Source organism: Dryas octopetala, chromosome 8 (assembly GCF_963921425.1).
Source record: "Dryas octopetala chromosome 8, drDryOcto1.1, whole genome shotgun sequence".
Taxonomy (NCBI): Eukaryota; Viridiplantae; Streptophyta; class Magnoliopsida; order Rosales; family Rosaceae; genus Dryas; species Dryas octopetala.
In genome coordinates this window covers 8,533,482-8,558,015 of record NC_141373.1, presented here as the reverse complement: position 1 = coordinate 8,558,015, position 24,534 = coordinate 8,533,482, and the positions used below count along the sequence as shown (strand labels likewise).

Sequence of the window (24,534 nt, the reverse complement as noted above, 5' to 3'; positions counted from 1 at the left end):
AACAAACATCTGATATTATGCGTGTGTTTTTACTCTCCTAAAATGGGTCATGGCTCACATGAATAATTATTGGGTTCAAATTGGTAATTTATTTCCAGTTTTCGCATTGAACATTATCTTTTTCTAATTGGCTATTCTAAGCCCATTAGTGGCACACTAGCACCCACGCGTAAGGTCGGAAGCCTCACCTCAACAACTACGACTACAACTTTTTCTAAAGTCGTTGGTAAAAGTTCCCTCTTTCCATTGGTCAGTCATCTCTGTGTCATTTCCTTTCCTTGATTTTTTATTATTCCCTTGACGTCACACTCAGCTTGAAGGTAGGAGGAACATACCTTGAAACTGCTTCGCATATATGATGCCAAGCAAGAGTTCTAATATATATAACAAGAGACTAAGAGAGTCTTTCACATGATCAGGACTACCATTCCCAATTCTTTCTTTCAGACTGTTTAGTTATACATCATGGAGATCACTCAATTCGAAGCCCCAACCTCTTCTTCTGTCACCCATTCTTGGACATACCATGTCTTTCTGAGTTTTAGAGGTGAGGATACTCGCTGCAATTTTACAGACCATTTGTACAACAATTTGGTTCAGAAGGGAATTAAAACCTTCATAGATGATCATGAGCTCAGAAGAGGAGAAGAAATATCACCGGCGCTTCTCAAAGCAATTGAAGAGTCCAAGATTTCTATCATCGTATTTTCTGAAAACTATGCATCATCAAAGTGGTGCTTGGATGAACTCGTTCACATCCTTCAATGTAAAGAATCCAAGCAACAAATGGTTTGTCCAATTTTTTACAAGGTGAATCCGACAGATGTACGAAACCAAAGAGGTAGTTTTGGCGAGGCAATTGCTAACCATGAATGCAAATTCAAGAATAACATGGAAAAGGTGATGAGATGGAGGACTGCTCTCACGAATGCTGCAAATTTATCTGGGTGGACTTTCTTAGACGGGTATTATTTTTGACCTATATATAGTAGCTACTAGCTTTATTCTATATATAATATCTGAGGCTATCTTCTTTTTATCTATTTTTACATTCCTTTATTGCTTTTTATTAACAGTAGAATTTTTTTATTATAGGCCTTCAAACCCATATTAATGGGTGAGCTGAGATTAAATACTAAATTCAACTCTTTTTTAATTAGTTTTAATTACTAAAACTTTATCTCATTCTCTTTAGGTGCCAACTTTTAAGTTTACCCAAATGCCAATGATATGTTGTTCAATTGTAGATACATGACAATCACAACTTTTAACCAAGTTATAGTCACAATTTATTTCATTTGTTATTTATTCAGTGTTTGAATTATAGTTTAAGGATTATGCTTCATTGTCTAATCTTTAGGCTTTTGGGATTTAGTCCTTAAGCACCCTTATAAACCTTGGATTTTGATAAACCATGTAGTCACAACTATGACTGCATGTTAGTACGTTACACCAATATACCAAAAAGTGAATATTATGTTGCATTAGGATAAATGTTGTATGTGTGATAGAAGGAGCTTCAAATGAGGTATATCTCATTTTAGTTATTATGGGTATGACTTGTTTAACCCACTCTATATTGTAATTCGATGATCGGAGTCGTCTATATTTTAACACCGTTTAAGTCGCTATTCAAGGATCATTATTGCAAAAAATTAGACAAATCAAAAACCGTTTAATAATTTGATTATAGGCAAGGAGTAAAATTTCGGTTTCGAGGAAATTTTCGATGGAAATTTCGACGGAAATTTTCGTGGAAATTTCGATTAAAATTTCGATTTCGACAAAATTAGATAAAAACGACGGAAATTGCTATCAAAACACGGAAATTTTGAATGAAACTTGACCATATGCTTATTTAACATATTATCTACTGTATTGATAAAAAACATTGAAAAAACTAAATTATATAGTAGGTTTTATGTAATATAAGATAAATATAATACACGCTGATGGTAAATACTGTTAAAAAAATAGGTCACGAATTAATAATTATATAAATAACACCTCACATTTGCTCAATCTGACCTATGTACCCCATTGTAAACTCTATTATTTTATTAATCTTCAGATCCAAATACTAACTTGCTGTGTAGCCTGTGTTATGTCTTTTTTCGTTTTTTTACTAATATACCATATTATGTCTTTTTCATAATTTATGTTTACAATTAAACGAAACACTAAAATGACCAAATCAAACCCCAAATAAAATCTTAAATTTTTTTTTTCTTTCCAATTGTCTAAAGACTCCAAATCTCAATCTACCTTAAAAAAAAAAAAATTTATTTCCTTTTTTTTTTCTCTTCTTTTTTTTTTTCTTTCCTTTTTTTTTTTTTTCCTTTTTTTTTTTTTTTTTTTTTCCTTTTCCTTTCTTTTTCTCTTCTTTTTTTTCTTTCCCTTTTCTTCTCTTCCCCCGTGATTCACGCCTACCCCCTACCCCACTCATTCTCTCTCTTCTCTCTCCTCCCTCTCTCTTTCTTTTTCTTTTTCTTCTTTTTTTTCTTCTTTCCTTCTTCTCTTCTTTACTTCTTCCTCCCTGCCCCCGTGATTAACCAGAGACTCCAGACCTCTTCTTTTTTTTTTTTTTTTTTTCTTTCCTTCTTCAGTTCTCATCTTCTCTTTCTCTCTCCTAGTCCCTCACTCCCTCCTTCTCCATGTTCTCTTCTCTTTGCTCCATCTCCCTCTCCCTTCCCGATCTCCCTCTCTCCCTCCCCGGATCTCTTCTCTCCCTCCTTCGACGGCGCGCGCGGCTCTGTCTCTCCCTCCGGCGATGGTGACGGCGGCGGCTCTGCCTCTTTCCCTCTGATCTCAGCCTCCCCTCTCTCTCCGATCTCTATATCGAAAATTTCGCCGAAATTTCGGAAATTTCGTCGAAATTTTTCGAAATTTTTCGAAATTAATTTGGTATGGTGTTAAAATTTCCATACCCCTAAAAAACGAAATTTTCGGCGAAATTTCGCCGAAAATTTCGAAATTTGACTCCTTGATTATAGGCTTAATTATCGATTTACCACCTAAAACTGTAATTCATTTCCACTTTGCCACCTGAAAGTTTTTTTGTCCCAGATTACCACATGTAACTTGCATCCGTGTCCCATTTTACATTGTTCTGTCAACAATTCTATTAAAAATGATGACCTGGCCGTTAATGCTGAAGTGGCGCGCTGGATGTGCACCACGTGTCACATCTTTTCTTGTATTTTCTAATTTTTTTTATTTTTCTATTTTTATAAACTTTGAAAATTAATTAAAAATAGCTCCGAATTAGAAAAATACACGAAAAATTCCTATTGACTTGTCTTGACTAGTACTAATTTACTATAGGGTCAAAATGCCAATTTTCACTCTAAAAATTTCCCGAAAATTTGGAAAGTCCAAATTTATTTGTAGAAAATTAAAATACTCTAGACTCTTTGGAAATTCATAGGATAATCTCCCGAACTCTAAAAAATATGAGGTCTGCACCGTTAGTCTTCTAAAAACTAACAATACCTTTCTCGTGAACACTTGCTAGCCAAAAGACCTCTCAGTCTTAGAGGAAAATAAATTTCCCTATAAAATAAATTCTAGAAAAATTCTAGAATTTCAGTAAAGTCTCGAAATAATTCTCTAAAATAGGCTTTTGGTAATTTTCAAAATATTTTTGAGAATTTGTCCAAGAGTTTACGAAAATTCTAGAATTTATTTAATAGAGGGAAATTTATTTTAATTTTTTAGAAATAAATTTGGACTTTCTAATTTTTTTGGAAATTTTTAGAGGGCAAATTGGTAATTTAACTTGATAGTAAATTAGTACTAGTCAAGACGAGTCCGTAAGAATTTTTCGTGTATTTTTCTGAGTTCGGAGCTATTTTTAATTAATTTTTAAAGTTTATAAAAATAGAAAAATAAAAAAATCTGAAAATAAAAGCAAAGATGTGACACGTGGCGCACATCCAGCGCGCCACGTCAGCATTAACTGGCAAGTCATAATTTTTAACGGAATTGTTGACGGAACAAGGTAAAATGGGACACAGATGTAAGTTACAGGTGGTAATCTGGGACAAAAAATCTTTCAGGTGGCAAAGTGGGAATGAGTTACAATTTTGAATGGTCAATCGATACCACTATATTCATCTATTTATAGTCTTTACCGAAACCACTATATTCATCTATTTATTCAATTACAATAAATGATTTAATGATTTCTAATTTATTTAATTCTTTGCATGGGCAACCTTTAAATGAAAACTTAGAAAATAGATGGTTCTCATACATCATCGAACTACAATAAGAAGTGGGTCTCACAAGTCATACATCATTATGGCTAAAATAGGTATACCTTATTTGAAGGGCCACCATGTCATATATATGCATTTATTAACTTTTTTCTACCTGATTTTTTATATATATATCTATCAAGGTTTTGTTTGATAGATCTCAACAAGTGTTTTCAAAATACAAATTTTATATATTAAAAATATGAAGGTGTTAAATGCAGGTTGTTTATGCCATATTTGACTAAGCTGATTAGACTATTCAATGTACGATTTGGGATATCCCACATATTATGCATTTAAAAATTAATAATAATAATGGCAATATGGCAATATAATGGCATTTCATTAATGTATATATGTGAAAGTATGATATAGCAATATGGCATTTCATTAATGTTTTGTATGCTTGTAATTTGACAGACGCGAGTCTACATTCATTCGTAATATCGTTGAAGAGATTTCAGTACAAATATTAAACCGTACTTATATGCATGTGGCGAAGTACCCAGTTGGAATAGAGTCTCGTGTGAGCATTATGGATAAACTTTTAGATGTTGAGAGCAATGATGTTCGCATGGTAGGGCTATGGGGGACTGGTGGAATCGGCAAGACCACAATTGCTAAAGCTGTCAATAATTCAATTGTCCATAAGTTTGAAGGTAGCTGTTTTTTGGCAAACGTTAGAGAAAGATCAATGCAACATGGAGGCTTAGTTGAACTACAAAATTCTCTTCTTTATGAGATTCTAGGCGGGGAAGAATTAAAGATGACCAATATTGATAGAGGAATCAATGTGATAAAAGAAAGGTTGAGCAATAAAAAGGTTCTTTTAGTTCTTGATGATGTGAATCATTTGTACCAATTAAACACATTAGTTGGAGGGTGTGATTGGTTTGGTATGGGTAGCAGAATAATCATAACGACAAGAGATAAGCATTTGTTAACTGCTCATCAAGTTAATCTAATATACAAGGTCAATGAATTAGATCTTGATGAAGCTTTTGAGCTCTTTAGTTGGAATTCCGGGACAAAAAATAGGCATATGGATGATTATTATGTGAAACTTGCAAATACTGTAGTAAAATATGCTCAAGGCCTTCCATTAGCTTTGACAGTTTTAGGTTCACTTCTTTGTGGTAGAGATATAGATCAATGGGAAGGTGCATTAGATAGTTACAGAAGAGTTCCTAACCAGGAGATTCAAGAAATTCTCAAAATAAGTTATAATGCATTGGATGATCTGGTGAAGGAAGTTTTTCTTGACATTGCGTGTTTCTTTAAAGATAAAGATAAGAACTATGTGATAGAAATACTAGAAGGTTGTGACGTCAATCCTAAATATGGTATTGAAGTACTTGTGGAAAAGGCCCTCATAAATATTACAGAAGAAGACCATATTTGGATGCATGACTTGCTAGAAGAAATGGGTAAAGAAATAGTTCGCCAAGAATCGACTGAGCCTGGAGAACGTAGCAGATTATGGTTTCACGAGGATATTGACTATGTTCTAACGGAAAACACAGTAAGTAAAATATATATATATATCTTTTCCAGGCATCTTTATTTGATAAAGAACTTCCTTTGCTAATACTATTGCATTTTCATACTAGGGAACAAATAAAATTAAAGGAATCAAGGTAAACTTGCCAGAATGTCCTGAGTCATATGAGATATGTTTGAATTCTAAAAGCTTCTCCAAGATGAAAAGACTTCAAATATTTATAAATAGTAATGCACGTTTCTCTGGAGACGTTGATTATCTCCCCAATGAGTTAAGATTCCTTGATTGGTCAGAATATCCGTTTCAATCTTTGCCATTCAATTTTAATCCAAAAAAACTTGTTGAACTCAGTATGCCCCACAGCTGCATCTTAGGACTCGGTGAAGGATTCAAGGTATCATTTTAAATTATTTGGTTTGCTTAACATGTTTTAAGTTCCTTAGAGCTTATCATCTGATCATCTAAACTCTGTTTTGTCTCATAGCGTCTGCAAAATCTGAAATCTATAAATTTGGAAGGCTGCGAATTCCTTATAGAATCCCCCAACTTGTCTGGAATGGCGAACTTAGAGGTGTTGAATTTAGACGATTGTACAAGTTTAGTTGAGCTATATCCTTCTGTTGGATTCCATGATAAGCTTGTTTGCTTGAGTCTTAAGGGATGCCATAAGCTTACGATGTTTCCAAGAATTGTCAGCTTGAAATCTCTGCAAACAATGGATCTTGATGGTTGTACAAGTCTTGAGAATTTCCCCGAAATTGTGGCGAAGATGGAATCCTTAACATTCCTGGATCTGTCAGAGACTGCCATCAAAGAATTGCCTTCATCATCAATTCAATATTTCATTAATCTTGAAACGTTATATTTAAGCGTGTGTGAAAGCCTTACAAATCTGCCAACTAGCATTTATGAGTTGCAACATCTAAAGAGAATGTGTGTATTGGTGACATTTCCAGAAAGGGTGAAGTCGGAAGTTTCACGGAGTACAGAAAGTGGTGATGAAGGCAAAGCATTTCCCAAGCTAATAAAATTCTGTGGGAAAATGCCGTTTAGCATTTCCCAAGCTAATGTCGTTTCCTTGTGACTCTTGATTGTGCGTTCACATTAATACGACTTGATATATCAGGAAGCAATTTTGTGAGTCTTCCTGCATGCATTATGGCCTTGTTGATTGTGCTTAAGCATTTGCCAGACTAAGCTAGTTAATTAAGTTTGCAGTTATGTTAGTTAATTAGCAAGTCAGTTTGATTATGTAATTGTACACGTGGCTGTGTCTCATAGGACACCAATTGATTGGTTGAGCTGAGCTCATAGGCTCACGCACTTGGCATGCCTCAGCATTGTAATGACTGCCTTTTATGTAACAGAATTGGGAATCAATGTAATAGTGGCGTGAGCACTGGAATTTACACAGAGAGATCAAATTCATTCTGTTCTTCCCATTTTTCAGCTTCAATGCTGCTTTCTTCCATAACCAAAAGTCCAATTAATTAAAACAAATCACACCTAAATTCTACATGGTATCAGAGCCTTGGTCTGAATCAAGGTGTACTGGGGCGTGATTCTGTGAGAAGAAAACAGAGTGAAACAAGCAAGGATTTGTGTTGCAATGGCAAGCTCTGGAGGTGGTGAGCTACGAGCTCCTATCTTTGATGGTAATGAATTCGATTATTGGAAAGTAAGAATGATTACCATTTTCAAATCACAAGGTTTGTGGAAGCTAGTAGAAAAAGGGATCACAGTCCCTGAATCAAAGAAAAAGAAGAGTTCTAAGAAAGATGAACAAGCTGAAGGTGTAGATGTTGATGAAGAGATGGAAGCATACCTTGAAGAACAACACATGAAAGATGCAAAGGCATTAGGCATCATTCAAGGAGCAGTCTCCAAAGAAATCTTTCCTCGAATTGTTAATCAAGAAACAGCAAAGGGAGCTTGGAACCTACTGCAGGAGGAGTACCATGGTGATGAACAAGCTAGATCTGTGAAGTTGCAAGGTCTACGCAGAGAGTTTGAGTATATGAGAATGAGGGATAATGAATGCCTTGCTGATTATTTTTCCAGGTTCTTTGATTTAACAAATCAGATGGAGAAATATGGTGAGATTCTCTCACATCAGAGAATGGTCCAAAAGGTACTTATCAGCTTATGCAAGATTTATGATCCAATGTGTGTAGTGTTAGAAAGAACTTGTGATCTGAATTCAGTTTCAATACATGAGGTTGTTGGATCTTTGAAGAGTTATGAGCTTCGATTGAATAGACATGAGGAAGATGATGGACACACAGAGAAGGCATTCTCCAGTATGAGCATCACTCCAAAAGGCCAAAACTCACAGAATAGGCCATATGCTCATGATGGAGGAAGGAAGGGACAGAAGCAATGGAAAGGAAAACCAAGGAAATGGGATGCCAAGTTTCAGGTTGCTGGAAAACAGGAAAGAGGTACTGACTCTGGGAAGCAGAAATGTAGGATTTGTGATAAACTTCACTATGGTGACTGTTGGTTCAAGGGAAAGGTCAAGTGTCACAAATGTGACAAATTTGGCCACATGATGAAGGATTGTCATCAGCCTAACAGGAGGGGTGAAGTGGTGAATTATGCCAATCAGGTCCAGGACACTGCCACAATGTTCTATGCATGTCATATGGCATCTGTGCAAAAGGAACATGGGGCCTGGTATCTTGACAGTGGCTGCAGCAACCATATGACAAGCTGTGAGTCACTTCTTATCAACATTGATCGAAGTGTGAGGTGCAAGGTCAAAATGGGAACTGGTGACTTAGTGGAGTCTACTGGCAAAGGTACATTGGTGGTTGAAACAAAGAAAGGAGTCAGACATATACCTGAAGTGATGATTGTCCCTGGTCTGGATGAGAATCTGCTCAGTGTTGGACAGATGATTGAGCATGGATATTGGCTTGTTTTTGGAGATTTCATGGTTTCCATTTATGGAGACAAGAACCTGCAGGAACCTGTCACTACAGTCAAAATGAAAGGAAACAGATGCTTTCCTCTTTCATTTGACAGTGTAACTCCCTTTATGGCAAATTCAGTTACCACTATAGGATCAACTTGGAAGTGGCACAGAAGGTTTGGTCATTTGAACTTTGGAAGTCTGAAAAGGTTACAAGAAAATGAGATGGTATATGGTCTACCAAGTTTGACAGACAGTGATCACATGTGTGAAAGCTGTGCAATGGGAAAAGCTCATAGGCAACCCTTTGACAAAGACAAAGTCAGAAAAGCTACTGACCTTTTGGAGTTAGTACACACAGATGTGTGTGGTCCCATGACAGAAACAATTGGAGGTAACAAATACTTTCTCACCTTTATTGATGACAAGTCAAGAATGTGTTGGGTCTATTTCTTGAAGTTCAAGTCAGATGCATTCAGTGTGTTTAAGAAATTTAAAGCAATGGTTGAATTGCAATGTGGATTTAAGCTTAAGAAATTGAGAAGTGATAGAGGGGGGGAGTATACCTCTCATGCCTTTGAGAAATTCTGTGAGGAGGTGGGAATTGAGAAGCAATTAACTGTTGCTTACTCACCTCAGCAGAATGGCATTGCTGAAAGGAAGAACAGGACCATAATGGAAATGGCCAGGACTATGCTCCATGAAAAGAAGCTGCCACAGAGTTTTTGGGGAGAAGCAGTCAATACTGCTGTCTACCTATTGAACAGGTGTCCTACAAATGCCTTAGATAACAAAACTCCATTTGAGGAGTACAGTGGAAGGAAGCCAGGTGTTAAACATCTAAGAGTTTTTGGTTCTGTATGCTTTACTCATGTTTCTGCACAAAATAGGCAGAAACTTGATGAAACTGGTCAGAGAGGCATCTTTGTGGGATATGGAACTCGAGAGAAGGGTTATAGAGTGTTTGATCTGAAGAATAACAAAGTGGTTGTATCTAGGAGTGTGATTTTCGATGAAAACTCACTGTGGGATTGGAATTCTAAAGAAACTGTTTATATAACAGTACCTTTTGAAAGTGAGCAGACAAGCAATGCTGCAGAAAGTGAGGTTGAACCTGCAACACCTATGCAATCTCCAAGAGTGTCTAATGAGTCTGCAAGTGTGGAAAACTCTTGTCCAAGTCCACTCACAGAAGGCTCAAGTGGTGGAACAAGTGTGACAAGGACTGATGTTCCAATTTCTACAGATGAAAAGGAAATTGGGATGTCAGATACCTATGATAATACTCCAAAGAAGTGGAAGAACCTCAATGAGGTGTTTGCTCAGTGCAAATTTAGTGTAATAGAACCTGAGAGTTTTAATGAAGCTGTCAAAGACCAAGCATGGCAGAAAGCAATGTCAGAAGAGATTGCTATGATTGAGAAAAACCAGACTTGGAAGCTTGTAGATAGACCAAGTGACAAGCCTATTGTGGGAGTAAAGTGGATTTACAAGATCAAACTCAATCTGGATGGCACAATTCAGAAACACAAGGCAAGACTAGTTGCTAAAGGCTATACACAGAAGCCAGGAATTGATTTCAATGAAACCTTTGCTCCTGTAGCAAGGTTAGACACCATAAGAACACTGATTGCTCTAGCAGCTAAGAATGGCTGGAAGCTTTACCAACTTGATGTCAAATCAGCCTTTCTCAATGGAATTCTAGAGGAGGAAGTATATGTGGATCAACCAGATGGGTATGTTGTCAAGAATCAGGAGCACAAGGTGTATAAACTGCATAAAGCCCTCTATGGCTTGAAACAGGCTCCACGAGCTTGGTATGGAAATATTGACAGTTATCTGTTGGAATGTGGCTTTGAGAAAAGTCCTAGTGAAGCAACTTTGTATGTTAAAAGCAAGGAAGGCCAGGGCACACTTATTGTGTCAATCTATGTAGATGACATTGTCTACACAGGAAGCAGTGACAGCATGCTATTGGAATTCAAAAGGGATATGATGAACAGATATGAAATGTCTGATCTAGGTCTGTTGCATCATTTTCTTGGAATGGGAGTGATCCAGCTAGAAGGGAGTATCTTTATTCACCAAAGAAAGTATGCTCTCAACTTGCTAGAGAAATTTGGGCTAAAGGATTGCAAACCTGTGTCCATCCCATTGTCAACAACTGAAAAATTAAGGAAGGAAGATGGAAGTGAGCCTGCAGATGAAGGCTTATACAGAAAACTGGTTGGAAGCTTGTTATACCTAACTGCTACAAGACCTGACATTATGTTTGCAACAAGCTTACTAGCTAGGTTCATGCATTGTCCCTCTGCTAAACACCTAGGAACAGCTAAAAGGGTGTTAAGATATGTGCAGGGTACCATTGACTATGGCATTCAGTATAGGAAAGGAGATTCTGCCATTCTCATAGGCTATTGTGACAGTGATTGGAGTGGAGATGAGGATGATATGAGATCCACATCAGGTTATGCATTCTCTTTTGGGAGTGGTGCATTTTCATGGGCATCAGTCAAGCAACATAGTGTTGCTCTCTCTACTGCAGAGGCAGAATATATGAGTGCTTCAGAGGCTACATCACAAGCTATTTGGCTCAGGTTTGTCCTACAAGACTTTGGAGAAGAGCAAGTTGAACCAACTACCCTACTGTGTGATAACACATCTGCAATTGCAATGTCCAAGAACCCTGTATTTCACCAGAGGTCAAAGCACATAAAGAGGAAATTTCATTTCATAAGGGATGCTATTCATGATGGAGTGGTTGATCTGGTTTACTGCAAAGGAGAAGACCAACTTGCAGACATTTTCACGAAGGCATTAGCCAAAGACAGGTTCTGTTGGCTAAGGAGCAAGCTTGGAGTCAAGTCTGCCAAATCCTTAGAAGGGAGTGTTGATTGTGCTTAAGCATTTGCCAGACTAAGCTAGTTAATTAAGTTTGCAGTTATGTTAGTTAATTAGCAAGTCAGTTTGATTATGTAATTGTACACGTGGCTGTGTCTCATAGGACACCAATTGATTGGTTGAGCTGAGCTCATAGGCTCACGCACTTGGCATGCCTCAGCATTGTAATGACTGCCTTTTATGTAACAGAATTGGGAATCAATGTAATAGTGGCGTGAGCACTGGAATTTACACAGAGAGATCAAATTCATTCTGTTCTTCCCATTTTTCAGCTTCAATGCTGCTTTCTTCCATAACCAAAAGTCCAATTAATTAAAACAAATCACACCTAAATTCTACAGGCCTTTGTCAATTTGCAGAAGCTTGACTTACATGATTGCAGGAGGCTTGAAGAAATTGGAGAACTTCCACCAAAAATAAAGTGGGTAGATGTGGAAGATTGCGTATCATTGGAGAGATTTTCAAAATTGTCAAACATTTTGAAACGTAAAGAGTCACAAATGTTTGAGTCTATCTACTTGTCAAATTGCCGTAGACTGTGTGGCAATCTGGCTCACGTGGCAAAGATGAAAAATATGTTACGGAATCAGCTGGTCTCTCTCTTTTTCTCTCGTCAACATTCTTCAATCCGTGTTATGTTTCCAGGACGTGAAGTTCCAAAGTGGTTCAGCTGGCGTACGGAATTCAAGGAAATTGATTGTTGTGAAATTACTTTTGAACCCCCTTCCAAATTTCAAAGTAGAGAAGAAAGGATTGGCTTTATGTGCTGTTGTTGAAGAATGGAAAAATGATTTCGATTACAAATACGAATTTAACATCAAGGAATTTTGTATTGAAATTCACATCACTGAAACACTCATGCCCGATAGATGTTATTCAAGAGAGGTTGAGTCAGCTCATGTGTGGCTGTTTTATATTCCATTCTTTCAAATCATGTCAGACTTGGATATCTTCCAGCTGCCTGATTTGCCTACGTGTCGAGTTAGTTTTGCGCGCATTAGCGAAGGTGTGAATAGCTGCGGGGTCCACCTAGTAATGCCACCATGATGAAGACATCTCTCTGGAGGTATTGGTCGATGAAGACAGCAACCATGCTGAAGTTTCAATAGCTTTTGTTCAAGAGAACAAAATCCCTGCTGTAAGTTATCCTTCTTATTATTTCTATTTTGTCATTATCATAATTACTGAAATGTTGAAAATCCCTCTGATTTCTTATACTCTGGTACTAAATCTTCATAATCCAAAACTTGACATACATACAAAGACCAACTTGCCTTTGTATATTTTCCCCCTCATTCGTTTGCTGACTATCTTAGTTCCTTTCCTAATACAGATAAGGTATTTTTGTTTTAAATTTTAGCCGTTCCTCTCGCTTTCCTAATCCACGTACTTAATCTCCTTCTCAAATGGTACTTATTTGTGCAGATTTTGTTTGAAAAGTAGGTCACATCCTATTTTCTTAAAACTTGGAATTTGAGGTGTAAGTTTTGAGGATTGTAACTTATGCATCTGCTTTGTTCAGCAATTTTGCAAATATTTCTAGCACTCAAAAAGAGGAAGCTGAAGAGCTGGGAGTATCTTGCTTTTCATGGGAGGAATTGTCTCAGTTGGTACTTTTTCAACACTGTTTTTCTCATATAAATTCGCTTTGTTGGTAAAGGATTGGTCAATTGTTTTGCAATTATGTAAAATCACCTTTCATCACCTTTTCTCAGGGAAATTTAGACCGTGAACTACCTCCAAAACAGAGGACTTTTTTTTGGTTGAGACAACCCAAAAAAAGGGTAACAAATGATGACAGCCAAGTGAGACAACCAAAACAAAGGACTTTCATTTGCACAATAATGTACACAAGTGGAACAACTGGAGAACCAAAAGGTGTAATTTTTACTAATGGGGCAATTATGTCAGAAGTATTGTCTATGGAGCATCTACTCTTTCTAACAGATGAAGTAGTAAGAAAAACTGAACACAGATTACTATTTCAAAGAGAAATGACTATTCTAGCTTCAGAGTTTCCAAATTAATGATTTTGTTGCCACTCATATATTTAGAAAAAAAAAGGGGCAGAATAGCTACTATCACTTGGCATGATTAGTTTGTGAGTGATTTGGTGATTCGTTTTTAGTAGTTATAAACATTCAGCAGATTCTTCTCTACCTATGTGTGGCCTTGTCACTAAGACTGGCACATGTAACTGTAATAAACTAACATAAATAGGAGAATTTTAATAGTCATGCAATAGGAGAATTTTTCAGTGGTCCATGGAGCAACTACTCTTCTTGACAGATAAAGTGGTAAACAAGATTACTATTTCAAAGACAAATGACTTGTCTAGCCTTTTTACAATATATATCTTTGGAGTTTCCAAATTAATGATTATGCTGCATCTCAAAAATTTAGAAAATAAGGGGCAGAATAGCTACTGTCACCTGGCATGCTTAGTTTGTCTGTGATTTGGTGATGAGTTTTTTTTATTATATTAATCACCAGATTCATCTCTGCCTAAATTTCGTCTTCTGCACTAAGACTGGTCACTTGTAACACTGATAAACTAACATAAATTTAACTGATGTTTATATTTGTAAAAGCAATAAACATGCATCTCATAAAAGTTTTTATACCTTTTATTTTCCCAAAGTCAATGTGTTTATATGAAATTATATCCTCATTCTAAAATGAAAAATTCAGCTCAGGATTATGTTACTAAAAGTATATACAGTTCCTGTTTAGAATGATAGACATTAAGGTATGATTTAGCATATGTGGATGTAATCAAATTTATTGAACGACCATAGTTTATTGTCACTGCTTCAAGATGTCTTGCTATTGTCAAGGCATCATGTGAGGACATCATTCTACATGAGGTTTTGTATTGGCAGAATATTATTTCAGATCCAAGAGAAGTTGGGGATTATAATTTAGCCCTCAACTACAGTAAATTTGTACTTTCATGTAATTTAGATTGATATTAAATCAAATTCTTCTGAAAATTTAACATTGTGGTTGGGAATCCAATTTCAGATTTCTTACCGACTATTTAACTGGCAGAAGTAATACCATGCTAAGTGAAGTCATTCCCTCATTCTTTTCATTTTTTTAACAAACGATAGCATTAAACCTAAGATCTGCCACTCTCCACCCATCCCAATGTCACTTGAGCTAGAGCTCGTGGAGAAGTCATCCCCCCATTCAAAGGTGCTCAGTTGCAGATTTTTTACCCCAAGTGGTGCTTGGACGAACTCGTTCACATCCTTCAATGTAAAGAATCCAGGCAACAAATGGTTTGTCCAATTTTTTACAAGGTGAATCCGACAGATGTACGAAACCAAAGAGGTAGTTTTGGCGAGGCAATTGCTAACCATGAATGCAAATTCAAGAATAACATGGAAAAGGTGATGAGATGGAGGACTGCTCTCACGAATGCTGCAAATTTATCTGGGTGGACTTTCTTAGACGGGTATTATTTTTGACCTATATATAGTGGCTACTAGCTTTCTTCTATATAAAATATCTGAGGCTATCTTCTTTTTATCTATTTTTACATTCCTTTATTGCTTTTTATTAACAGTAGAATTTTTTTATTATAGGTCTTCAAACCCATATTAATGGGTGAGCTGAGATTAAATACTAAATTCAACTCTTTTTTAATTAGTTTTAATTACTAAAACTTTAACTCATTCTCTTTAGGTGCCAACTTTTAAGTTTACACAAATGTCGTTCAATTGTAGATGCATGACAATCACAACTTTTAACCAAGTTATAGTCACAATTTATTTCATTTGTTATTTTTTCAGTGTTTGAATTATAGTTCAAGGATTATGCTTCATTGTCTAATCTTTAGGCTTTTGGGATTTAGTCCAAAAGCACCCTTATAAATCTTGGATTTTGATAAACCATGTTGTCACAACTATGACTGCATGTCAGTACGTTATACCAATATACCAAAAAGTGAATATTATGTTGCATTAGGATAAATGTTGTATGTGTGATAGAAGGAGCTTCAAATGAGGTGTATCTCATTTTGGTTATTATGAGGTACGACTTGTTTAACCCACTTTATATTGTAATTCGATAATCGGAGTCGTCTATATTTTAAGTCGCTATTCAAGGATCATTATTGCAAAAAATTAAACAAATCAGAAATCGTTTAATAATTTGATTATATGATGTGATCATCATTTCAAGTCTTTACCGAAACCACTATATTCATCTATTTATTCAATTACAATAAATGACTTAATGATTTCTGATTTATCTAATTCTTTGCATGGGCAACCTTTAAATGAAAACTTAGAAAATAGATGGCTCCGATCATACATCATTGAACTACAATAAGAAGTGGGTCTCACAAGTCATACATCATTATGGCTAAAATAGGTATACTTTATTTGAAGGGCCACCCTGTCATATATATGCATTTATTAACTTTTTTCTACCTGATTTTTTATATATATCTATCAAGGTTTTGTTTGATAGATCTCAGCAAGTGTTTTCAAAATACAAATTTTATATATTTAAAATATGAAGGTGTTAAATGCAGGTTGTTTATGCCATATTTGACTAAGCTGATTAGACTATTCAATGTAGGATTTGGGATATCCCACATAGTATGCGTTTAAAAAATAATAATAATGATGGCAATATGGCAATAATATGGCATTTCATTAATGTATATATGTGAAAGTATGATATAGCAATATGGCATTTCATTAATGTTTTGTATGCTTGTAATTTGACAGACGCGAGTCTACATTCATTCGTAATATCGTTGAAGAGATTTCAGTACAAGTATTAAACCATACTTATATGCATGTGGCGAAGTACCCAGTTGGAATAGAGTCTCGTTTGCGCATTATGGACAAACTTTTAGATGTTGAGATAAATGATGTTCGCATGGTAGGGCTATGGGGGACTGGTGGAATCGGCAAGACCACAATTGCTAAAGGTGTCTATAATTCAATTGTCCATAAGTTTGAAGGTAGCTGTTTTTTGGCAAACGTTAGAGAAAGATCAATGCAACATGGAGGCTTAGTTGAACTACAAAATTCTCTTCTTTATGAGATTCTAGGGGGGAAAGAATTAAAGATAACCAATATTGATAGAGGAATCAATGTGATAAAAGAAAGGTTGAGCAATAAAAAGGTTCTTTTAGTTCTTGATGATGTGAATCAATTGTACCAATTAAACACATTAGTTGGAGGGTGTGATTGGTTTGGTATGGGTAGCAGAATAATCATAACGGCGAGAGATAAGCATTTGTTAATTGCTCATCAAGTTAATCTAATATACAAGGTCAATGAATTAGATCTTGACGAAGCTTTTGAGCTCTTTAGTTGGAACTCCGGGACAAGAAATAGGCATATGGATGATTATTATGTGAAACTTGCAAATACCGTAGTAAAATATGCCCAAGGTCTTCCATTAGCTTTGACAGTTTTAGGTTCACTTCTTTGTGGTAGAGATATAGATCAATGGGAAGGTGCATTAGATAGTTACAGAAGAGTTCCTAACCAGGAGATTCAAGAAATTCTCAAAATAAGTTATAATATATGCATTGGATGATTTGGTGAAGGAAGTTTTTCTTGACATTGCATGTTTCTTTAAAGATAAAGATAAGAACTATGTGATAAAAATACTAGAAGGTTGTGACGTCAATCCTAAATATGGTATTGAAGTACTTGTGGAAAAGGCCCTCATAAATATTACAGAAGAAGACCATATTTGGATGCATGACTTGCTAGAAGAAATGGGTAAAGAAATAGTTCGTCAAGAATCAACTGAACCTGGAGAACGTAGCAGATTATGGTTTCACGAGGATATTGACTATGTTCTAACGGAAAACACAGTAAGTAATATATATATATATATATATATTTCTTTTCCATGCAATTTTTATTTGATAAAGAACTTAATTCCTTAATTTGTTAATATTATTGCATTTTCATACTAGGGAACAAATAAAATCAAAAGAATCAAGGTAACCTTGCCAAAATGTCCTGAGTCATATGAGATATGCTTGAATTCTAAAAGCTTCTCCAAGATGAAAAGACTTCAAATATTTATAAATAGTAATGCACATTTATCTGGAGACGTTGATTATCTCCCCAATGAGTTAAGATTCCTTGATTGGTCAGAATATCCGTGTCAATCTTTGCCATTCAATTTTAATCCAAAAAAACTTGTTGAACTCAGTATGCCCCGCAGCCGCATCTTAGGACTCGGTGAAGGATTCAAGGTATCATTTTAAATTATTTGGTTTGCCTAACATGTTTTATGTTCCTTAGAGCTTATCATCTGATCATCTGAACTCTGTTTTGTCTCATAGCGTCTGCAAAATCTGAAATCTATAAATTTGAAAGGCTGCAAATTCCTTAGAGAATCCCCCAACTTGTTTGGAATGGCGAACTTAGAGGTATTGAGTTTAGACGATTGTACAAGTTTAGTTGAGCTACATCCTTCTGTTGGATTTCATAATAAGCTTGTTCGCTTGAGTCTTAAGGGATGCCATAAGCTTACGATGTTTCCAAGAATTGTCAGCTTGAAATCTCTGCAAAGAATGAATCTTAAACGTGTTACAAGTCTTGAGAATTTCCCCGAAATTGTGGGGAAGATGGAATCCTTAACATTCCTGGATCTGTCAGAGACTGCCATCAAAGAATTGCCTTCATCATCAATTCAATATTTCATTAATCTTGAAACGTTATATTTAGTAGCGTGTGAAAGCCTTACAAATCTGCCAACTAGCATTTATGAGTTGCAACATCTAGAGAATATGTCTGTCTCTCAATGCTCAAAATTGGTGACATTTCCAGAAAGGGTGAAGTCGGAAGTTTCATGGAGTACAGAAAGTGGTGATGAAGGCAAAGCATTTCCCAAGCTATTAAGATTCAATGTGGGAAAATGCGGTTTATCAGATAGTCGTTTCCTTGTGACTCTTGATTGTGCGTTCACATTAAAACGACTTGATATATCAGGAAGCAATTTTGTTAGTCTTCCTGCATGCATTATGGCCTTTGTCAATTTGCAGAAGCTTGACTTGCTGGATTGCAGGAGGCTTGAAGAAATTGGAGAACTTCCACCAAAAATAAAGTGGGTAGATGTGAGAGATTGCGTATCATTGGAGAGATTTTCAAAATTGTCAAACATTTTGAAACGTAAAGAGTCACAAATGTTTGAGTTTATGGGCTTGATTAATTGCTGGAGACTGTGTGACAATCTGGCTAACGTGGCAAAGATGAAAAATATGTTAAGGAATCAGCTGGTCTCTCTCTTTCTCTCTTGTCAGTATTCTTCAATCCAAGTTATGTTTCAAGGAAGTGAAGTTCCAAAGTGGTTCAGGGGGCGTATGGAATTCAAGGAAATTGATTGCTGTGAAATTACTTTTGAACCCCGTCCAAATTTTAAATTGGAGAATAAAGGATTGGCTTTATGTGCTGTTGTTGAAGAATGGAAAAATGGTTTCCATTACAAACACGAATTTAACATCAAGGAATTTTGTATTGAAATTCACATCATTGAAACACTAATGCCCGATACATATTATTCAAGAGAGGCTGAGTCAGCTCATGTGTGGCTGTACTATATTCCATTCTTTGAAATCATGTTAGACTTGAAAATCTTCCAGCCTGATTTGCCTACGTGTCGAGTTAGTTTTGCGCGCACTAGCAAAGGTGTGAAAAGCTGCGGGGTCCACCTAGTAATGCCACCATGATGAAGACATCTCTCTGGAGGTATATATTGGTCGATGAAGACAGCAAATAAAAGGTAATGCCACCATGTATGTATTTGTATGTATGTATGCATGTCATGTTGATGTGTACAACTAGTAATGTTCTTTAGAGTTGATGTAAAATGGTGGTTGAGTTTGATTAAATGCATTCGATTAACTTTGCTTGGTTTTACATCTTACAGGTGCTAATGCATACTAAATTGGTGGTTTTACATCTTACAGCTTGCATTCGATGTAAAATGGTGGTTGAGCTGGGAGTATCTTGCTTTTCATGGGAGGAATTGTCTCAGTTGGTACTTTTTTAACACTGTTTTTCTCATATAAATTCGCTTTGTTGGTAAAGGAATGGTCAATTGTTTTGCAATTATGTAAAATCACCTTTCATCACCTTTTCTCAGGGGAATTTAGACTGTGAACTACCTCCAAAACAGAGGACTTTTTTTTGGTTGAGAACTCAGGTAACAAATGATGACAGCCAAGTGAGACAACCAAAACAAAGGACTTTCATTTGCACAATAATGTACACAAGTGGAACAACTGGAGAACCAAAAGGTGTAATTTTTACTAATGGGGCAATTATGTCAGAAGTATTGTCTATGGAGCATCTACTCTTTCTAACAGATGAAGTAGTAAGAAAAACTGAACACAGATTACTATTTCAAAGAGAAATGACTATTCTAGCTTCAGAGTTTCCAAATTAATGATTATGTTGCCACTCAAATATTTAGAAAAAAGGGGCAGAATAGCTACTATCACTTGGCATGATTAGTTTGTGAGTGATTTGGTGATTCGTTTTTTGTATTTACAAACATTCAGCAGATTCTTCTCTACCTATGTGTGGCCTTGTCACTAAGACTGGCACATGTAACTGTAATAAACTAACATAAATAGGAGAATTTTAGTAGTCATGCAATAGGAGAATTTTTCAGTGGTCCATGGGCCATAAGGCCCATAAAGGGTGACCCAATTAACTTGTAAATATTATGAGGCTCCTTAATAAGGAACTCTTGATCTGGTTTGCAGTTTTGGGTTTATGATTTGTGTAACATGCATCCACACAAATCATAGAATTGGAATTACCATGCATTAGGAGTAGGACTCACCTCTATTTGGCTCAAGAGATGAGTTTGTGTTTGTTGGTCTTTGTACTACATTTTAATCTGTGTGAGTTTCTTTCTGGTCTGCAGATTTGGGTATATGGGAACAGCTTTGAGTCGTTTCTTGTTGCTGTGGTGGTCCGGACAGAAAGGCATTGAAGAATTGGGCAGCGCAGGGCGTCATTCGACCAAGGATTTCAAATCAACATGTCGAAACCCGAAGGCCGCAAGAAATTAATACATTTTGGATGAGCTCAACAGGAATGGTCAGAAACAGCAAGTATGTTGATAATAATCTCAATTCTCTGTTCTCTAATCTCATGCTATATGTGTTAATGTTTACTCAATCTAACTTGGAAGACGTACATTCCTACAGCTTGGAGATTTTGAGTTGTTAAATGCAGTGCACACTTGAAACCAAATCCCTTTGACATTCAAACTCAAGAGACCTCAATCACTTAAATATTACAAGGTATGCCTCCTGCTCTCTTTTTGATCTATATGTTGTCTTAACTCTCCCCACTGTAATTGTGTGACTTCAGTTTGCCACTCCCTGAATCCCCTGCCCCTTCTCTTTTCAATATGCCACACTACAACAAAATTGTCAATAGATATCACCAATTTTATATCAGATTTGAAATCGACTGATATTATAAAAATTATAATAATACAATCAAATTCTTTATTCCTTGGCGTGAAAGACATTACAATTAATTATTTTTTCAATAGAAGCTTAATGTACTATATGATCTTGTCTTTCTTTTATGACAATCTAGTTGTACAGGTTCTTTATGACAATCTTGTCTTCCTTTTATGACAATCTGGTTGTATTAAATAAAATAGCCTAAAGTTGTAAATTTTCATTATAATAGAAAGTATAGCACCACCTTTACGTACATGTTCCAACCACAAATTAAAGGCCTTCTCCTCTCCTCCTCTACATGTAGAAGTTAAAGCAAACTATATTTTCTTTCCTTGTGTGTATTGTTGTGATTTTGTTTTAAATCTTGGACCATTTTTTCAGTATATTAGCCAATAATATTAAAGACCATTGCATTATGCTTTTGCAGGTCTAGTGTTCATGAGAAGAGCTTATGTATATTTAGTCTCAATCAACACAACTTTAAGATGTGAATGATTCTACTCCACTAGCTAGATGAAGTTGTCAGCTTTTGTATCTTCAAATTAGTACCATCAGTAATACCTTAGTAATTCTTTATGTATTTCCTTAACTATAGAACTACTTGTTGGATATTATATTGTAATCCCTTTTTGGGTACTTTGAATGTTATTGGTGCTTAAAATATGAAATATATGGGAATGAAAGATTTTATACTTGCACAAATTTCAGGCCATTTCAAAATACAGGCACAATTGTATTTAATTCATTGATAACCTTTTTAGGTGAAAAAAAAACTAATATATATCATACATTCCAAATCATTTTTAGTCTAAAAACTGAAATGTTATGTCATTTTGATATCAGATTCTCTCTCAGACTTGATATATAAACAATATTTAGATATCAGAGTATGTTTCATACCTGATATTGATATCGAGATTACATATCAGATTTTATCATATACCTGATATTGATACCAAGATTTTAAATCATATTCTACCTCAAACCTGATATTGATATCATGGTTTTATATCATATTCTACCTCAAATAAGATATGTATTGATCAGAATTATTGATATTCGGATTTTATAGATATCAGTAATAATATCAAAAATGATATATAAACAATGTTTACATATCAGTTTAAAACTGATATCTAAAATGTGAACATTAGATATCACGACGCGCTATATCAGACGGCTACCCAAATAGATATCAGTCCACGACTGATATCTATCGACATTTTTGTTGTAGTGCCATGACACCTAAAAGGCTGTAACCTTGAATAATTATTTTTTAAGAGCAAGAATTTCTATAGCTAATGCATGTTCAATAATCAATACCATATATAAACTGGCCCCTCTCAACCTATAAATCCCATCTCTTAAATAATAAAAGTTAAACTTTGTCAAATTAATGTGAATTTTGAATTTTTCAATATATCATCTGCAGGACTTTATTGATAAACTGTACAGTGAAGCAAAGGAAACTAGGGTACAACAAAGAGAGCAAGGGTATGAGAGCAGTGTCAGCAGCTGTAAGCTATTGGATAAACCTATTATTCTCTCGGATTTGTCAGAGAATAGTGGGCTATTGTACCACAAGCCCTTGGTAATCGGGTTTTTATTTGAATCAATTAAGTGTTCAAATTTTTATTTTTGTATCTATTAAGTTCTTAAACCAATTTTTGTCTGTATGTTTGGCGGAAATGCCATGTCAACATGGGTATAAATGCCACATCAGCTTTTGCCTTTCTACTTGTACAATATTATACGACTGTATTGTGACGTGGATATTCTTTAAAAAGATATGTGGAGATTTTACCTCTTGACGTGCCCAGAGGTACCCAGGTTCACTATAGAATTTTGGAAGATTTGCTTAAACTAATTTTATTTCTTTTGAGAATCGATTTCTCATTAAACTTTAAGAACAATTACATCGTCATCAACAAGACAACAAGGGAAGAAAGCCAACCTGGTTTAATCCCAACCCATGACAAAGACTCATCAACAGAAAGAGCATAATGAATTAATTTAAAGCATTCTACATGCAATTAATTTGTTTTTTAAATAAACAATATTCGAGAACTCTACTTTCACCATTTGGGACTGGCCATGAGACACATTGTTATTCTTTGTTTTTTTTTTTTATTGAAATAAGGATAAATTTCTGATCCTTCATTGTTAACCCCCCCTTTTTATCAATAGTCCGTGTCTTCTAGTTTTTTGATTGAAGTCTTTTGAATTTTTGACACGTTAGCATTATGTTGACATATCTTTTATTTTCAAAGAAAATGATATATGTGCAGCACCCAAAAATTTAAAATAATCCTGAGTTTTAAATTTTTTTAGCTAATTACTAATTAACCGGATTTGATGAGATTTAGTTGGGTTTATTTATACAGTTAAATCATGTTTATAAACTCATTTTGAATTGCAACGCGCTATCACTCTAAAAATGTTGTCCAGCATTTCTCTTTCATTTTTTATTTTTTTATTTTTATTTTATTAACTCATTTTTCCAGTTTACCCCTCAATTTAATTTTTTTTGTTTAGATTACTTTCTTTTAATAGAAAATTAGGATTAAATATCAAATTATAATAATTTTTTGGTATAGCATGAAGACCATATAATATTTCAATTGAACAACTAAATTTAAATGTATTTTTTTAGATTAGGTTACAAACATATTGGCCCCTTTGATTTGAGCATTTTTTATTTGACATTTTTGTTCTTTAGCGCACATATGATGGTTGTTAGTTAAAATTTATAAAGTTTGACAAAATTACCCTTGAGACTTTTATATTATTTTGAAAATTTGCTAATATAGTCTCAACTTTACATTTGGTTGTGACTGTACGACACTCATAACTTCAAGTTTAGTTGTAACTGAACAACAATCACATCTAAGTTGTGAGACAGTAACAATTAAGTTGTGACTTAATTAAATTATTTTTAGAGAAATTATACTACAATATAGTATAAATAAAGGTCAAAACAATACTTTTACTCAAAATAATACATAATATAGTGATGTGAGTTGTCTCTTTTAATTTACTAAGACAGTCACAATTAAGTTGTGACTGGATTGATATATATATTTTTTATACTATATAGTATAAATTAATGTAATATTTGTGATATAATATTTTTTTTATTTTTTTATTGTAGTCGCATGTAATATAATATTTGTAAATTCTAATATATTTTACTTTATTATTTTGTTTGACTTTTCAACTATTACCTAATCTAAAATATTATTTAATTTTGGTACTTAAACTAAAAAGTTATTGAAATTTAGTAGTTAAAATAAATGGACCTTTCTTTTAAAGGTTTAATTATTTTTACCTTCTAGAACTTAATTTGTTTCATTCTAGATTAATCAAACGTGTTGGTTCTAATTAAAACCTCTAAAATAATATGTCTATATATATATATTGGAGCGCTTTAATGTTAACTAATTATCAACTGAATAAGAAATTAATTACCTTTTTAACCCAGTTAAAT

The 24,534-nt window shown here is 34.8% G+C and overlaps 1 protein-coding gene and 1 pseudogene across 6 annotated transcripts; both read left to right on the top strand.

Annotated features, from left to right (window-relative positions):
• The first annotated feature begins 332 nt into the window (after nt 1-332).
• On the top strand, nt 333-13,597 carry LOC147276871 (TMV resistance protein N-like; annotated as a pseudogene). The gene is made up of 8 exons (XR_015124092.1): nt 333-965; nt 4,680-5,781; nt 5,870-6,154; nt 6,245-6,921; nt 11,917-12,713; nt 12,909-12,913; nt 13,098-13,185; nt 13,291-13,597. The product of XR_015124092.1 is annotated as a TMV resistance protein N-like (transcript).
• A 1,378-nt stretch (nt 13,598-14,975) lies between these two features.
• On the top strand, nt 14,976-22,851 carry LOC147276870 (disease resistance protein RPS4B-like). Of its 5 annotated transcripts, none has more exons than XM_086253122.1 (6): nt 18,081-19,342; nt 19,490-19,600; nt 19,706-19,859; nt 20,495-20,670; nt 20,781-20,876; nt 22,480-22,851. In XM_086253122.1, exon 1 carries the CDS (start codon nt 18,096-18,098, stop codon nt 19,287-19,289), a length of 1,194 nt encoding a protein of 397 aa, XP_086109248.1. In that variant the 5' UTR covers nt 18,081-18,095; the 3' UTR covers nt 19,290-19,342; nt 19,490-19,600; nt 19,706-19,859; nt 20,495-20,670; nt 20,781-20,876; nt 22,480-22,851. The 5 variants fall into 5 exon arrangements, with proteins under 5 accessions (XP_086109250.1, XP_086109248.1, XP_086109247.1 ...); XM_086253121.1 differs by having other exon boundaries at nt 20,495-20,684; XM_086253124.1 differs by lacking the exon at nt 18,081-19,342 and adding an exon at nt 14,976-15,035 and having other exon boundaries at nt 20,495-20,876.
• Nucleotides 22,852-24,534: the final 1,683 nt, after the last annotated feature.